Below are 18029 nucleotides of genomic sequence, written 5' to 3' on the forward strand. Positions count from 1 at the left end.
GGGTCAGGCATTGTCAGGGCTGAGGAGCAGGGAAGAGGATGCAGGGACTGACGTGGAGTCAGCGAGGGCATTTTTGGAAGGGGGGACAGAGACGGGGGCACATGAAGACACAGGGCTGGAGGGGCACAGCTGAACCCTCCTCCTGTACCTCCTACTGCGCAGCTCTGACCTGAAGCAGCAGAATGGGGGGAATGGGCAGGAAGGGGGAGTCTGGGGGCTCTGCCCCATGGCTGGGCACCGCATGGGGAAGGTGAGGACTGGGGGTCCCTGCCCCTGACCGGGGAGGCAGCAGAGGGGACACCAGCATGGGAAGGACTTGAAGGGATGGGGGGTGTCTGTGGGGGGAGGATACGGATACCTCCATTCCCTCCCCTCACACCCAGATACGTCACCCTTAGCCATCGGGTGGAGGTGCAGAGTCCCCTACCCCCAATCTGGGAAGAGACTCTACACATCTGTCTGCAGCAGACGTGACTCTGCGATGGAGCCAAGAAACCCTGTCCCTGTTGAGGATGAACCAGCAGCCTGCAGCACAATGCCACCCCTGGGCCGGCTGTGAGGGTCAAGAAGGGGTGTTTCAAAGGGGGAGGCCCAGCAGCTGGAGGGCGGTGTGGGGAAATAGGGCAAACAGGCTACACTGGGGGTGGCAAGGATCATGGCTCGGGTCAGGAGCCAGACAAGAACTGTCGGCTCTCAGAGGTGCTGGGTAAAGGGGAGAGCGTGCCAGCCCCACGGGAAGTATGGGACATGGATGTTAAATAATAATACCTGGCTTTTCCATCATGCTTTTCCATCTGTAGTCTCCAGCGCTTTTCATTATCCCCATTTTACAGATGGGGAAATTGAGTCTCAGTCTAGTGTTCTGTCCGCTACATAACATTCTCTTTTACTCTCTGCATGTTACAATTCCGGGTGACTTGTTCTGAGGGAGGAAAAAGATTAAGACTGACACTTAATTTTGGGTGGGTTTTTTCCACAGGAGGATGGAACAACTAAAATTCTCTTCGGTAGCATATTTACAAAACACAGAAATACACTGCCTGGTCTGTCGGAGCAGGAAACCAATGAGATCAAGGCTGCCATTGAAGCAGGAGACCTCTCAGGAGCAGCGTATGTGGTGCAGAGGTCTGACGAGTTGCTTAAAAAAACTGAACTCAACATCGCGATCACAGGGGAGTCAGGAGCTGGGAAATCATCCTTCCTCAATGCCCTCCGGGGCCTGGGAGATGAGGATGAAGGATCAGCTGAGACCGGGGTGGTAGAGACAACCAAAGAACCAGAGCGGTACCAGCATTCCAAGTACCCCAATGTGATCTTCTGGGACCTGCCGGGGATCGGGACCCCAGATTTTGGGCCAGACACTTACCTGAGGCAGGTGACATTCAATCGCTATGACTTCTTCATCATCCTCGCCTCAGAGCGGTTCAGAGCCAACCACGCCAAACTGGCCGAGGAGATCCATAAGATGGGGAAGAAGTTTTACTTTGTGCGCTCCAAGGTGGACTTGGACATTTACAATGAGAAACGCAAAAAGAGCTTCAATGAAGAGAGAACCCTGGAGAAAATCAGAAATGACTGCGTCAATCACCTGTTCAGAGAAGGGATGAGCTCCCCGCAGGTTTTCCTTGTCTCAAGCAGGGAATTTCAGAAATACGATTCTCCCAAACTGCAGAAAAAGTTGCTGAAGGAACTGGAAAGTCACAAGAAACACGTTTTCCTCCTGGCCCTGCCCAATCTTTCCGAACCAATCTTGGAAAAGAAGAAAAAGGTTTTGCAGAGGCAGATCTGGAAACAAGCCCTGAAGTCGTGCGCCATCGCAGCTGTTCCTCTCCCGGCTCTCTCGGTGAAGTGCGACATTGGCATCCTGGTGAATAACATGAGAGAGTATTGTGAGAGCTTTGGGCTGGATGATATTTCCCTCATTATACTCGCTAGCCAGGTTCGGAAGTCTGTAGCTGAGCTGAAGGACGTGATCAAGTCCCCATTGGCCAACAAGATCTCAAAAGAAACAGCCGAGAAGCTGCTGAGGGAGGCTACAGGGGAGGGTCTAATGGTAGTTAAACATTTTGTCAGCATGATACCAGTGATTGGGACCGTATTTGCTGCAGAGAGGTCTTTCACAGTGACATACAGAATGCTGAACAGCTTTCTGGATGGTGTTGCTGAAGATGCCCAAAGAGTCCTGGTCAAGGCATTGGATGGAGAAGGGAAAACAAATAACTAACAGCAACAAGGGACCAACAAGTTGGACACAGGCCTCTGGCAGATGGAGCTTGGAGCCAACCAGAGGACAATGGCAGATTCTTCTGTACTCAAATCTAATGCAACAAACGAAAAAATGTTGAAAAAGATCCCCAGAGTTTGGCAAAACTGAGGTACAGTTCCCTGACCCCCTATTTTTTTAAGCCAGGCCCCAGATGGGAAAGTTGAGGGACAGCAGCAGTGCAAATACCAGCTCCAAAAGTCCTGGTCTATGTTAATTAAAAGCATCGGACAAGATTTTTAAATATACTTGAACTTTCTCTGTGTAAATCAATGGAGATTCCTGAGTCCAATGAAGCAATTGACACCACCTGAGGATGTGGCCTATTGTATGCAGTGCAAAGTCTGACCATGAGAAGTCAGCAGAGCTGAAATAACCGTGCAAACATGTGATTAGCAAATAGTGAACCCGGAACCAGCTGCTTCCAGATTTTGTTCTTTCCCTGAGTCTTTTTCCCTTTGCCATTCAATGCTGGGTTAGACCAATTCAACCCAAAGCACTTGAACACAATTAATTAAGAGGACACCATTAACAATAGATTTCTAAGAAGTAAGAAGACATGAGACCTGTAACCTGCTCAGCTGCCATGAACTCAGCTCTCAATTCAACGCTGCTGTAATGCAGGTCCCTGAGCCCCAGGGAAACAGACTCGGTTAGAAACTCCCAAGCACAGTAATACACCAAGTAATACACCTAGCTCCATTGATCCAATCCCATTGACCTGCTCTGGGGATCTGGTCTTCCAGGCACATCCATTTAATGGATTTTATAGCAGAGGTTAGATAAGATTCTTTTCTCTGTCTACAATCCTTGCACTAGAGGCTGTTATTAGCCCTTTAACTAAGTCTTACCCTGAACAGAGTTTGGAAACATTTCACTGCTAAACCCATTGTGACGTTACACCCCATAATGCTTTATAGAAATATGCGAGTGTAAATATGACATAACTGGAATATGTTTTATGCTAGACATGCCATGTAACATATCTTTGCAAAGGTTATGATGTACTGAATATATTCATCCTATATGTATGCATGTAGCATTTTTATTTCTGAAGTTATGAGTGTTGGCTTTATGCTTGTATTTAAAGTGTTTGCTGTAGGAAGCACATAAACCAGATTTGGTCAACACAGTGTGAAGGGGGTATTCAAATAATTGGGAGTATTGGCCAACAATGGACTTTGGGAGACGCCAATCCACATCTGAGCTTCCCTGAGGCTACAGACAGGGGAGTTTGAGAGGGAGTTGACAGAGGGAGGCTTACGATGGTTAGGAAGACCCACAACACCTGTGCCAGCACTGCTTCTGTCTCCTCCACCTGCGCCTGTAGCAAGACAGAGCACCTAAGCATGGATGCTTGTCCCCAGATCCTGGTGTGGTTCTGCAGGGACTGTAACTTGCAATTTCCACTTACTGATATCCAGGCTGAGGGCGGGGCAGGGCGGGGGGGGGGGCATCCAATGTGAAAGGTGCCTGCTGGTGAAATCTCTGAGGCAGCAGGTGGGAGAGCTACAGGAGGAGGTGACTAGGTTGAGGAGCATCTGAATCCACAAGCAATTCCTGGACAGTGTCCATGTGGAGACAGCTGAGGTAGCTGTCCCAGTACACAGGACTGCTGACACACCACGGGTGGAGGAGGAGATGGGTCAGGGTGGACACTGGCAGCTGGTTACTTCTGGCAGCAGGCAGTGCTCCACCCCTGCTCCGAACCCTTCCGCCATGGTAATAGGTAACTGTTATGCTCTTCTTGATACAGGAGAGAAGGAATCACCCCCTACAGTAAAGGAGGAGAAGCCTTGTACCCCTAAGGCCGGGAGGTCTGCGGCCACCACTGCGAATAGGAAACGTAGGGTAGTGGTGGTCGGGGACTCTCTGCTGAGGGGGATGGAGGCGCCCATCTGTCACTCTGACATTTCATCTCAGGAGGTATGCTGCCTGCCGGGGGCCCGTATCCGAGACGTTACAGAGGCATTGTCAAGGATTATCCAGCCCTCTGACTACTACCCCATGCTACTCATCCATGTGGGCACAAATGATACTGCGAGGTGTGACACTGAGTGGATCAAGAGTGGCTACAGGGTGAAGGAGTTTGGAGCGCAGGTGGTATTCTCTTCCATTCTTCCTGTCAAAGGTAGGGGCCCGGGCAGAGCCAGGTGCATCGTGGAGGTGAAATGCCTGGCTGCGAAGATGGTGTCGCCAGGAGGGCTTTGGCTTCCTCGCCCACGGGATGCTATTCGAGGAAGGACTGCTAGGCAGAGATGGCGATCACCTTTCGAGGAGTGGAAAGACCCTATCTGGACACAGACTGGCTAACCTAGTGAGGAGGGCTTTAAACTAGGTTCGACGGGGACAGGTGAGCAAAGCCCACAGGTAAGTGGGGAACATGGAGACCTGGGAGATGGGTCGGAAACAAGAGGGAGCGTGGGCTATAATGGCAGAGAGAAAGGAGGGTCAGGGCAAAACTGGGAGGCAAGATCAAACCAGTATCTTAGATGCCTAGATACAAATGCGAGAAGTATGGGGAATAAGTAGGAAGAACTGGAAGTGCTAATAAATAAATAAATACAACTATGACATTGTTGGCATCACTGAAACTTGGTGGGATAATACACATGATTGGAAAGGTGGTGTGGATGGGTACAGCTTGCTCAGGAAGGACAGACGGGGAAAAGGGGAGGAGGTGTTGCCTTATATATTAAAAATGTGCACACTTGGACTGAGGTGGAGATGGACAAAGGAGATGGAAGTGTTGAGCGTGTCTGAGTTAGGCTAAAAGGGGTAAAAAACAAGGGTGATGTCATGCTAGGAGTCTACTAAAGGCCACCTAACCAGGTGGAAGAGGTGGATGAGGCTTTTTTAAAACAACTAACAAAATCATCCAAAGCCCAAGATTTGGTGGTGATGGGGGACTTCAACTATCCAGAGATATGTTGGGAAAATAACACCGCGGGGCACAGACTATCCAATAAGTTCTTGGACTGCATTGCAGACAACTTTTTATTTCAGAAGGTTGAAAAAGCTACTGGGGGGAAGCTGTTCTAGACTTGATTTTAACAAATAGGGAGGAACTCGTTGAGAATTTGCAAGTAGAAGGCAGCTTGGGTGAAAGTAATCATGAAATCATAGAGTTTGCAATTCTAAGGAAGGGTAGAAGGGAGTACAACAAAATAGAGACAATGGATTTCAGGAAGGCGGATTTTGGTAAGCTCAGAGAGCTGCTAGGTAAGGTCCCATGGGAATCAAGACTGAGGGGAAAAACAACTGAGGGGAGTTGGCAGTTTTTCAAAGGGATACTATTAAAGGCCCCAAAGCAAGCTATTCCGCTGGGTAGGAAAGATAGAAAATGTGGCAAAAGACCAGCTTGTCTTAACCATGAGATCTTGCATGATCTAAAATAAAAAGGAGTCATAAACAATGGAAACTAGGTCAGATTACAAAGGATGAATATAGGCAAACAACACAGGAATGCAGGGGCAAGATTAGAAAGGCAAAGGCACAAAATGAGCTCAAACTAGCTACGAGAATAAAGGGAAACAAGACAACTTTTTATCAGTACATTAGAAGCAAGAGGAAGACCAAGCACAGGGTAAACCCACTGCTCAGTGAGGAGGGAGAAACAGTAACAGGAAACTTGGAAATGGCAGAGATGCTTAATAATTTCTTTGTTTCGGTCTTCACCGAGAAGTCTGAAGGAATGCCTAACAGAGTGAATGCTAATGGGAAGGGAAGGTTTAGAAGATAAAATAAAAAAGAACAAGTTAAAAATCACTTAGGGCTAGTCTACACTTACCTGCTGGGTCGACGCGGTGAGTTCGACTTCTCGGAGTTCGAACTATCGTGTCTAATCTGGATGCGATAGTTCGAACTCCCCGCGCGCTCCGGTCGACTCTGGTACTCCACCACTGCAAACGGCGGTGGCAGAGTCGACCTTGGAGCCGCGGACTTCGATTTTGCGGCATCTGGACGGGTGAGTAGTTCGAACTAGGGTACTTCGAATTCAGCTACGCTATTCGACCCCCCTTCTTAGTGTGGACCAGCCCTTAGAAAAATTAGATGCCTGCAAGTCACCAGGGCCTGATGAAGTGCATCCTAGAATACTCAAGGAGCTAATAGAGGAGGTATCTGAGCCTCTAGCTATTATCTTTGGAAAATCATGGGAGATGGGAGAGATTCCAGAAGACTGGAAAAGGGCAAATATAGTCCCCATCTATAAAAAGGGAAATAAAAACAACCCAGGAAACTACAGACCAGTTAGTTTAACTTCTGTGCCAGGAAGATAATGGAGCAAGTAATTAAGGAAATCATCTGCAAACACTTGGAAGGTGGTAAGGTGATAGGGAATAGCCAGCATGGATTTGTAAAGAACAAATCGTGTCAAACTAATGTGATAGCTTTCTTTGATAGGATAACGAGTCTTGTGGATAAGGGAGAAGCAGTGGATGTGGTATACCTAGAATTTAGTAAGGTGTTTGTTACAGTCTCACATGATATTCTTATCGATAAACTAGGCAAATACAATTTAGATGGGGCTACCACGATCAGCCCCTGAAATTCTTTTCCACACTCGTCATAATTCACCACCAGATGTCAGGGTAGAGTTCATCCTGACTCTGCTTACACGCACATCACTGTTAGTCAGCATGAGAGATGGGCGGGGAGGGATCTGAGTACCCCCGCTCCCTAACCATTGTCAGGCTGTTTGTAGGCACGATGGCAGAGAAGAGTGTGAAGGGGGATAAGCGGGGAGCTTTGCGGGTGTGTACAAAGGCCAGTTTCTCTGGACACAGGAGAAACAAACAACAGCAGCCAATTTCCTTGTTCAGAAACCGGCCAGGCAGTCTTATGTAATGTATCTGTGTCTATACCATACAGTGGACAGATTCCAGTAATTTCCAGCATCCAGCTGGTTATGTCTGGCTGGATGCTGACATCTCAAGCACTTTCTCTTTTGGCACAATACACAAAGCTGATCATCTGCACCTCTGAACCGTTTCTGTTTTGCTGTTGATGACAAACCAGTCTGAAGCTCTCCCTCCACAGGCAGTGATCTGTAACATTACAGACATTCAGCAGGTCTCATGTTCCGAGTGTTAATGGCTAACACCCCACTGCCAGCGAGGGCCACAATTTAAATGTGTGAGGGCTGCATGTTTGACTTGCCCTGTTAAATTATAATTAAATCAACACTGATTTTTAAACATTTCCTCGAATATACAGGCTTTTTACACCACCTCACAAGATCTTCTCATAAGCAAACTAGGGAAATATGATGAACCTATTATTGTGGAGGTGATCCCAGCAATTACAGAGTGGTAAGTCTAATGTCAGTATCGGGCAAATTAGTCGAAACAATACTTAAGAATAAAATTGTCAGACACAGAGAAAAACATAAACTGTTGAGCAATAGTCAACATGGTTTCTGTAAAGGGAAATCGTGTCTTACTAATCTATTAAAGTTCTTTGAAGGGGTCAACAAACATGTCGACAAGGACTAGTGTGGACCTAGTGTACTTAGATTTCCAGAAAGCCTTTGACAAGGTCCCTCACCGAAGGCTCTTACGTAAATTAAGTTGTCATGGGATAAAAGGGAAGGTCCTTTCATGGATTGAGAACTGGTTAAAAGACAGGGAACAAAGGGTAGGAATTAATGGTAAATTCTCAGAATGGAGAGGGGTAACTAGTGGTGTTCCCCAAGGGTCAGTCCTAGGACCAATCCTATTCAATTTATTCATAACTGATCTGGAGAAAGGGATAAAAATGAGGTGGCAAAGTTTGCAGATGATACTAAACTGCTCAAGATAGTTAAGACCAAAGCAGACTGTGACGAACTTCAAAAAGATCTCACAAAACAAAGTGATTGGGCAACAAAATGGCAAATGAAATTTAATGTGGATAAATGTAAAGTAATGCACATTGGAAAAAATAACTCCAACTGTACATACAATATGGTGGGGGCTAATTTCGCTAAAACGAGTCAGGAAAAAGATCTTGGAGTCATCGTGGATAGTTCTCTGAAGATGCACACGCAGTGTGCAGAGGCGGTCAAAAAAGCAAACAGGATGTTAGGAATAATTAAAAAGGGGATAGGGAATAAGACTGAGAATATCTTATTGCCATTATATAAATCCTTGGTACGCCCACATCTCGAATACTGTGTACAGATGTGGTCTCCTCACCTCAAAAAAGATATTCTAGCACTAGAAAAGTTTCAGAAAAGGGCAATTAAAATGATTAGGGAATTGGAAAGGGTCCCATATGAGGAGAGATTAAAGAGGCTAGGACTCTTCAGCTTGGAAAAGAGGAGACTAAGGGGGGATATGATAGAGGTCTATAAAATCATGAGTGATGTGGAGAAAGTGGATAAGGAAAAGTTATTTACTTATCCCCATAATACAAGAACTAGGGGTCACCAAATGAAATTTATAGGCAGCAGGTTTAAAACAAATAAAAGGAAGTTCTTCTTCACGCAGCGCACAGTAAACCTGTGGAACTCCTTGCCTGAGGAGGTTGTGAAGGCTAGAACTATAACAATATTTAAAAGAGAACTGGATAATTTCATGGTGGCTAAGTCCATAAATGGCTATTAGCCAGGATGGGTAAGAATGGTGTCCCTAGCCTCTGTTCGTCAGAGGGTGGAGATGGATGGCAGGAGAGAGATCACTTGATCATTGCCTGTTAGGTTCACTCCCTCTGGGGCACCTGGCATTGGCCACTGTCAGTAGACAGATACTGGGATAGATGGACCTTTGGTCTGACCCGGTACGGCCTTTCTTATGATGCACAACTGGCTGGAAAATGGTACTTGGAGAGTAGTTTTCAGTGGTTCACAGTCAAGTTGGACGGGCCTATCAAGTGGGGTCCCACAGGGATCTGTTCTGGACCTGGGTCTATTTAATAGCTTCATAACTGCTTTGGATAGTGGCACAGAGAGCACACTTATAAAGTTTGCAGATGATACCAAGCTGGGAGGGGTTGTAAGCACTTTGGAGGGCAGGATTAGAATTCAAAATGACCTGGAGAAACTGGAGAAATGGTCTGAAATAAACAGGATGAAATGCAATGCGGACAAATGCAAAGTGCTCCATTGAGGAAGGAAGGATCAATTGTCAATCACAAACTAAATATGGGTCAACAATGTCAGACTGTTGCAAAAAAAGCAAATATCATTCTGAGATGTATTAGCAGAAGTGTTGTAAGCAAGAGATGAGAAATGATTCTTGTGCTCTACTCAGCACTGATTAGGCCTCAGCTGGAGGACTGTGTCCAGTTCTTGGCACCACACTTCAGGAAAGATGAGAACAAATCAGAGAAAATCCAGAGAAGAGCAACAAAAATGATGGAAGGTCTAGAAAACATGAACTATGAGGGAAGATTGAAAGAACGGGGTTTGTTTATTCTGGAGAAGAGATGAATGATGGGGGACATGATACCAGGCTTTAAGAATGTAAAAGGTTGTTACAAAGATGAGGGTGATAAATTGTTCTACATCACTGAGGAGAGGACAAGAAGCAAATAAAGTTTATTCCTACCCTTTGTTCCCTGACTTTTAACCAGGTCTCATCTCACTCCATGAAAGGATCTTTCCTCTTATCCCATGACAACTTGATTTACTATAAGAGCCTTTGGTGAGGGACCTTGTCAAAGGCTTTCTGGAAATTAAGTAATAATAATACAGTAGATGGAGATATACCTGGAAGGGACTCTGAAAGGTCATTGAATCCAACCCTGTGCCTTCACTAGCAGGACCAACTATTGATTTTCCCCCAGATTCCTAAAGTGGCCCCCTCAAGGACTGAGCACACAACCCTGGGGTTTAGCAGTCCAATGTTTAAACAACTGAGCTACCCCTCTGCCTGTTGTGGCCACTGCATCCCCCTTATCCACATGTTTGTTGACCCCTTCAAATAATTCCTATTACTAAGATGTGATTTCCCTTTACAGAAACCATGCTGACTTTTACCCAACGGTTGAGCCTCTTTGCTGTAGAACAGCTGCAAACAATGGAGGCCTCTGACCACAGCAGCAGGTCGTGTGGCAGGTCAGAGCTGAACCAAGGGCAAACACAGGGGTTAGGAGATCAGTAGCCACCTTAACAGCCTCCCTGAAATTGGAAACCTGGGATTTGTTGAGCAAGGGTGGTGCCAGAAACTGAAAAGAATGTCGTTGTTTGCGCTGAGTTCCAGTTCTGATTTCCAGCACCCATCTGCACACACCTCGTTCGCTGGGGCAGGTGCAGCCGGGCTGAAGGAAGGACGAGTTGCTGGAGCAGGGGGCTGAGCTGTCGCTGTGAGGTGAGGAGAGGGGTGGACGTACCGTGAGATCCAACACTGAGCTTGGTAACCTGCAGCAGCAGCCGTGCAGGGGGCCTTCTTGCTGTGGGGAATATGGGGTGTCCGGTGGCGTAGGGACCAGGGTATGCAGGGCTCCCTGAGAGGTAAGTGACAGCAGCAGAATGAAGGTTGTATTGTGGGGCTGGGGTATATTTTTAACTCATCACATCCTGCTTGTCAGAGGTTTACGTTTAGCCACTTTCCACGTTCTGGAAGGGCACCTCCAGGCCACCTTAATGCTGCACCTACAAACTTTGGGAGCAGTCCATTTCCCTGGCTTTGTTTGAAAGATCATTTTCCAGCACCCCCATGGCCCACGGCCCGGCTCTCCCCCTCCTTGTCTCCCATCTCTCTGCTGCCCAGCACACCCTGGGCCGGGAGGTGGGTAGGGGTGTGCGGGGGTCAGGCATTGTCAGGGCTGAGGAGCAGGGAAGAGGATGCAGGGACTGACGTGGAGTCAGCGAGGGCATTTTTGGAAGGGGGGAAAGTGATGGGGGCACATGAAGACACAGGGCTTTGGAGGGGCACAGCTGAACCCTCCTCCCATATCTCCTACTGCGCAGCTCTGACCTGAAGCAGCAGAATCGGGGGGAATGGGCAGGAAGGGGGAGACTGGAGGCTCTGCCCCATGGCTGGGCACCGCATGGGGAAGGTGAGGACTTGGGGGTCCCTGCCCCTGACCGGGGAGGCAGCAGAGGGGACACCAGCATGGGGAGGACTTGAAGGGATGGGGGGTGTCTGTGGGGGGAGGATACGGATACCTCCATTTCCCTCCCCTCACACCCAGATACGTCACCCTTAGCCATCGGGTGGAGGTGCAGAGTCCCCTACCCCCAATCTGGGAAGAGACTCTACACATCCGTCTGCAGCAGACGTGACTCTGCGACGGAGCCAACAAACCCTGTCCCTGTCGAGGGTGAACCAGCAGCCTGAGGCACAATGCCACCCCTGGGCCGGCTGTGAGGCTGGAGAAGGGGTGATTCAAAGGGGGAGGCCCAGCAGCTGGAGGGCGGTGTGGGGACACAGCACAAACAGGCTACGCTGCGGGTGACATGGAGCATGGCTTGGACTAGGAGCTGGACTAGAACTGTCGGTTCTCAGAGGTGCTGGGCAAAGGGGAGAGCGTGCCAGCCCCATGGGAAGTACAGGACACGTATGATCAATAAGAATACCTGACTTTTATATCATGCTTTTCCATCAGTAGGTCTAAAGTGCTTTTCAATATCCCCATTTTACAGATGGGGAACATACAATTTTGAATCCTGATGTGGCCCTCGGGCCAAAAAGTTTGCCCACCCCTTCTCTAAAGCGCTTACCATTAGCCCCCTTATACAGAAAGAGAAACTGAGGCACGTGGCAGTGAGTTGCACACCATTGGCAGAGTGGGAATAGAACGCAGGTCCACTGAGTCCCAGTCTACTGTTCTATCCGCTAGCTGCTAGGGGAGGGAAATGAAATCATCGGTACCCTCCCCCCACAGATAGTAACTATGTAACTTTTTTTTCTTTTTTTTACTCCTTGCAGATTAAAATTCCCAGATGACTTTGTTCTGTGGGAGTAAAAAGACTGTGTAATTTTTGTTTTTTCTCCATAGGAAGATGGAAGAATCAAAATTTATCCCTGGTAACAAATTTTCAAAAGACAGAAATATACTTCCTGGTCTGTCTGAGGAGGAAACTGATGAGATCAAGGCTGCTCTCGAAGCAGGAGACCTCTCAGGAGCAGCGTGTGTGGTGCAGAAGTCTGACGAGTTGTTTAACAACACCGAGCTCAACATCGCGATCACAGGGGAGTCAGGATCTGGGAAATCGTCCTTCCTCAATGCCCTCCGGGGCCTGGGAGATGAAGACAAAGAAGCTGCTGAGACCGGGGTGGTAGAGACAACCAAAGAACCAGAGCGGTACCAGCATTTTAAATACCCCAATGTGATCTTCTGGGACCTGCCAGGCATCGGGACCCCAGATTTTCGGCCAGACACTTACCTGGAGCAGGTGACATTCAATCGCTATGACTTCTTCATCGTCATTGCTTCGGAGCGGTTCAGAGCCAACCATGCTAAACTGGCCCAGGAGATCCGGAGGATGGGGAAGAAGTTTTACTTTGTGCGCTCCAAGGTGGACTTGGACATCTACAATGAGAAAGAAAAAAAGAATTTCGATGAGGAGAAAACCCTGGACAAAATGAGGAACGACTGCATCAAACACCTGTGCAGAGAAGGGATGAGCTCCCCAAAGGTTTTCCTTGTGTCAAGCAGGGAATTTCAGAAATACGATTCTCCCAAACTGCAGAAAAAGTTGCTGAAGGAACTGGGAAGTCACAAGAAACACCTTTTCCTCCTGGCCCTGCCCAACCTTTCCGAACCAATCTTGGAAAAGAAAAAAAAAGCTTTGCACAGACAGATCTGGAAACAAGCCCTGAAGTCGTGCGCCATCGCAGCTGTTCCTCTCCCGGCTCTCTCGGTGAAGTGCGACGTTAGCATCCTGGTGAAGAACATGAGAGAGTATTGTGAGAGCTTTGGGCTGGACGACATTTCCCTCTATGCACTCGCTAGCCAGGTTCGGAAGTCTGTTGCTGAGCTGAAGGGCGTGATCAAGTGCCCACTGGCCAAAAATATCTCAAAAGAAACGGCTGAGGAGCAGCTGACTAAGGCTGCAGGAAAGGGTCTAATTTTAGCTAAACATTTTATCAGCATGATACCGGTGGGTGGAACCGTATTTGCTGCAGAGAGGTCTTTCACAGTGACATACAGAATGCTGAACAACTTTTTGGATGATGTCGCTGAAGACGCCCAAAGAGTCCTGATCAAGGCCTTGGAGAGAGAAAACAAATGAATAACAGCAACAAAAGACCAGTAAATTGATACACGCCTCTGGCAGATGGAGATTGGCGTCAACCAGGGGACTATGGCAAATTCTTCAGTACTCAGATTTCATGCAACAAAAGAAAAAACAATATTGAAAAAGATCTCCAGAGTTTGAGCTTTAAAATACAAAGATGTATTTCTAGTGGGGGGAACAGGCAAAACTGAGGTACAGTTCCCTGGCCCCAATTTTTTTAAGCCAAGCCCCAGCTGGGATAAGTTGAGGGACAGCAGCAGGGCAAATACCAGCTCAAAAGGTCCTGATCTAAATTAATTAAAAACATCAAGCAAGATTTTTAAAATATATTTTAATTTTCTCTGTGTAAATCAGTGGAGATTCCTTGAGTCCAATGGAGCGATTGACACCAGCTGAGGATGTGGCCTATTGCATGCGGTGTAAACAGGTGCAGAATCTGACAGTGACAAGCCAGCAGAGCTGTTATCACAGTGCAAAACGTGATCAGAAAATACCTGAAACCGGAACCAGCTCCTTCCAGCTTGTGTTCTTTTCCTGAGTCCTTTTCCCTTTGCCATTCAATCCTGGGTTAGACCAATTCAACCCAAAGTGTGTGAACACAATTAATTAAAAGGAAACCATTAAAAATAGATTTCTGAGCAGTAAGATATCGACCGAGACCTGTAACCTGCTCAGGTGCCATGGGGTCAGCTCTCAACTCAACGCTGCTCTAATGCGGGTCCCTGCGCCCCAGGGAAACAGACTTGGTTAGAAACCCCCAAGCACAGATCCCCAGTAATACACCTCGCTCCACTGATCCAATCCCATTGACCTGCTCTGGGGATCTGTTTAACAGGTCTCATAACAGAGGTTCGCTAATAATTCTTTTCTCCGTCTGCCATCCTTGTGCTAGAGGCTGTTATTAGCCCTGTAACTAAGTTGTACCCTGAGCGGAGTTTGGAAGCATCTGGCTCCTAAACCCATATCAGAGGATTACGAGTTAAATTGCTGATGTGAGATTTTTCTTATGGGCCCGAGCTGCAGTTTGAGCTGCTGCTGATGGTGGTTTTGGTGCTGATGGTGTTTGTTTACTGTGGAGTTTAGGTTGGCCTGGGGTCAGGGAATTACCCCACAGCGCTCAGACTCACCTGGGATTTGCAGATTGTAATTGCGATGTGTCGGGCTCTGATGACGATTGGTTCATATGATGCCATGCACCAGCCTATTGCAAATTATTTGCTCTGTATTCCACAGTCGGTAATTCATGTGATTGCATCTCTTTGCTCTGTGTATTCGCTGCTTGTGGTTTTGTCATCACTGCCGATCTTAGCGCAACACTTTTGTCTTTTAATAAACTCCCAGTCAGTTGGATCTGACACTTTGTGCATGTGACTTTTATTGCTCTTAGGAAAACACGGAGCGAAGGGGCATCAGCTGGACCCCAGTTGTGACTCCATCTCCCCCTCAGCCCTGCAGATTTGCACCGGATAGTTAGATGGGTATCAAGACAATCCAGAGTTATAATTGATGCTAACAAAAAAACTGGAAAGGCTCTTAAACCTCCTGCTTCTGCGTTTAATCCAAATTCTGGCTCTTAGCGACTAGGGGCAGATGTTACAAACAGGCCCTGCTGTCACCCACTGTCCAGCCAGGGGTCTGTCATCAGTAGACCCAACTGCTGGGTCTCCCCAATGTGTTTGTGAGCCACTGGGACAGTGCAGAGTCCAGTCACTGCTTCTGGCTCGGGACTCTAGGGCAAACTACCAGACTCAGACCTCTTGTCTTGAGCCGCCCTAGACCTCGAATCAGTGTTTGGGCCCTCCTGAGTGCCCCAGTCACTTATACACATGCCCCTGAGTCACCTACGTTGTGGGGGCTCTGGGCTTTTTAACGGCAGCGAGAGTAATTAACAATCAGAACGACTTACTCAGGGGCGTGGTGGATTCTCCATCGCTGGCAACTTTTAACCCAAGATGGGAAGTTTTCCTAGAAGATCTGCTGCAGGGATTATTTTGGAGACACTTTCTGACCTGTGTTATCCAGAAGGTCACAAAGGCCCCTTCTGGCCTAAGAATCTATGAACCTCTTTGGGGATAACTGGCTGGCTGGAAAGCTAGGTGGGGTGGGGGTGGGGGGCTGTGGCAGATTACTGCACAGGGGGAAGGGGTGGAATGGGAAGGGGCCATAAGCGGACCAGGGTTGAGGCTGTGGGAAGGGTCAAATGGGGTCTGGCCCTGGGCAGAAGGGGCGGAATGGACGAAGGGCTCCGAGCTCTGGCCAGGGCCGAAAGGTCTGCCATGGTCCCGGCCGGGCTGAGAGCCGGACCCCAGCCAGGACCGAGCTCTCAGACCCCCTCCACCCTGGCCAGGGCCATAGTGGGGAGGTGGCCGGCTCTCAGCCCCACCCCCTGCCCTCTGGCCGGGGCACAGAGGGGGCTGAGAGTAATGAGCAGGGGTGGGGCCTCAGCCTGAAGAGGCAGCTCGGGGGCTCGTCTCCCCAAGGGGAAACTTCACCCACTGCCCATGCTAGGAACACCGGGTCAGCGAGGACCCCAGTGACTTCGCTCTCAAAGCACTCGAGAGTTACAGCACATTGAAAATATCAAAAGTCCTGAGAGCGCCCCACCCCCAAGCCTGATCTCACTCCACGTAGGAGTTTAAGGAACTATCCCCACACTTGAAAGTTAAATCAGCATCGCTGTGTGTCGGTCGGGGTGTGCGCCCAGGCAGGGGAGTGATCTGGCAGATGTGGGGTTGGTGGGACACAGAATGAATTAGTGAGTATTTGGGGGCTTGCGGTGAAGCTGGAATCTGGGTGCAGAGAGGAACAAGGAGGTGCTGGGGGAAGACATCTCTGGTGCTCGGGAATTGTCAGCTGCAAAGGCTGGAGAGTTGCGACAGGGCAGTGATGGGGCCATGTGGGAAAGTAAAGGGGGAGTGGGGAGGGGCTGGAGGCAGAATGGGCCACTGTTTGGGTCTGGGGTGATGCGAGTGGCGACACACCCAGTGGCACCGAATGGGGAAGTGGCTGGGTGCTCGTGAGCTAAGAGCTGAGGTCACTCAGCAATGGGGGAAAGTCCTGGGGTGGAAGAGGGGAGGCCAAGGGAAGGAGGGTGCTGGGGGCAGAACCGCTAAGGGGGGGATGACAAGGAGGAGGAGAAAGAGGGGAACTCCAGTGTGGGGAAGGGACACCCGAAGGAGGGCTGGGAGGTAGAGTTAAGAGGGGGAGGCAGAGAAATAGGGAGACCCTGGGTGGGAAGAGAGAACTGGGGGAGGAGTCAAGGCCAGGATATCGGGAGAGGGTGAGGAAGAGAGTCCCGAGGATGGAGCGGGATGTCCCGAGAAGGGAGGGAGCCCAGCAGGGACCAAGAGAGCCTGGAGACCATGGAGGGGGCAGATCTGTGGGAGGGGAGGAGAATGGGACGGAGAGGGCCAGAGCCAGGCACTTAGGGCCTGTGTCCATTAGGGGGTCTGTCCCGACTGCGGCTGTGCCGGGCTGGAGACCCTGGGGCTGTACCAGGGGGACATTACTAAGGAAATCTGGAAAAGGCAGGAACACAAAGAACAGATGGGGAGGCTGCCCCACCTCACAGCCCTTTTCCCCAAAACCCTTTGGACTGTTGGAAGTGCAAGGGAGATACCAGGATAAACTATGGGGAGATAGAGGGAGTATTGGGGGCTCCGGGGGTGGGTATTGAGGGACCATGGGGAGATGGCAGGGGCTGCTGCGGGGGTTAGAGGGACCATGAGGGGGGACATCGGGGGCTCCTGATGGGGAAATTGAGGGGCGGTAGGGGCTCCAGTGGGGAGATATTGAGGAGAAGGGAAGGCAGGAGCTCCTGGAGGGCAGGTTGACCATATGTCAGTTTCCTTGCTCACTGGAGCAGAGAAAGATCCACCTCGGCGCCCCGACTGGTCCCTCCCCTGCCGCCGCAGCTGCCGGATCCCGCCCGGCCTGCCAGGTAAGCGGAGCCGCAAAGCGCCTCTTGCCGGGCCGCCTGCCCAACCGGTGCCTCAGAGCCCGGCCCAGCTCGGCCGGGAGGGGTGACAGGCCCGGCCCAGCTCCCCGCTCTGGACATGGGGAGACGCCCAAAGGAAGGTGCTGACTGACAGGCAGGCGCTGCGTCCCAGGTCTGCACGCGCCACCATGACAGGCAATGACACTGCCCCCCACCTCGAGAGAGAGCCTCTCCAGCACCACCCAAATATTCCCACCCAGTACACCCAGACACCTCCAACACGCAACACCCCTCACACAATCTCTCCAGCACTCCCCAACTATTCCCCCACACGGTCCTGTTTGGGAACTTGAAATATGGTAACCCTACACATAACTCTTTACCCAGCCTCCCCCCACCCAGCAGTGGTTTTCAGAGCCAGTGGTTCCACGTTGGGATTTGACCTGTTCTGGCTCGATTCTTTTGTACTTAGTCCATGGATACCTCCTTCTGGTGAATTCAGCTCCTTGGCTTGTGCTTTCACACTTCCTGCTGCCCTGCAGATCTGGAGAGTTTTCTCTAAAGTTAAATCTCCTTCACGGACCAGTCGGTCTCTTAACACCTTGTTTTTAGAGTACAAATGATTCTATCTCTGATCTGTCAACTCACCATAGTCACAGGTG

At 49.4% G+C, this 18029-nt stretch overlaps 2 protein-coding genes across 2 annotated transcripts in view; one reads left to right on the forward strand and one right to left on the reverse strand.

The window, feature by feature from the left end:
- Positions 1 to 241: 241 nt before the first annotated feature.
- LOC123351927 (interferon-inducible GTPase 5-like) lies at positions 242 to 2409 on the forward strand. The gene is made up of 2 exons (XM_044991620.1): positions 242 to 250; positions 980 to 2409. Exons 1-2 carry the CDS (start codon positions 242 to 244, stop codon positions 2222 to 2224), a joined length of 1254 nt encoding a protein of 417 aa, XP_044847555.1. The 3' UTR covers positions 2225 to 2409.
- A 9235-nt stretch (positions 2410 to 11644) lies between these two features.
- LOC123351333 overlaps positions 11645 to 18029 on the reverse strand; it is a 113441-nt gene continuing 107056 nt past the window's right edge. Inside the window, exons 5-6 of the mRNA XM_044990607.1 lie at positions 12576 to 12721; positions 11645 to 12428 (exon numbers count right to left, since the gene is read on the reverse strand). Of these exons, the coding sequence (XP_044846542.1) occupies positions 12387 to 12428; positions 12576 to 12721 (188 nt within the window). The 3' untranslated portion in view covers positions 11645 to 12386. The remainder of the gene's footprint in view (positions 12429 to 12575; positions 12722 to 18029) is intronic.

Source organism: Mauremys mutica, chromosome 17 (assembly GCF_020497125.1).
Source record: "Mauremys mutica isolate MM-2020 ecotype Southern chromosome 17, ASM2049712v1, whole genome shotgun sequence".
Lineage (NCBI taxonomy): Eukaryota > Metazoa > Chordata > Testudines > Geoemydidae > Mauremys > Mauremys mutica.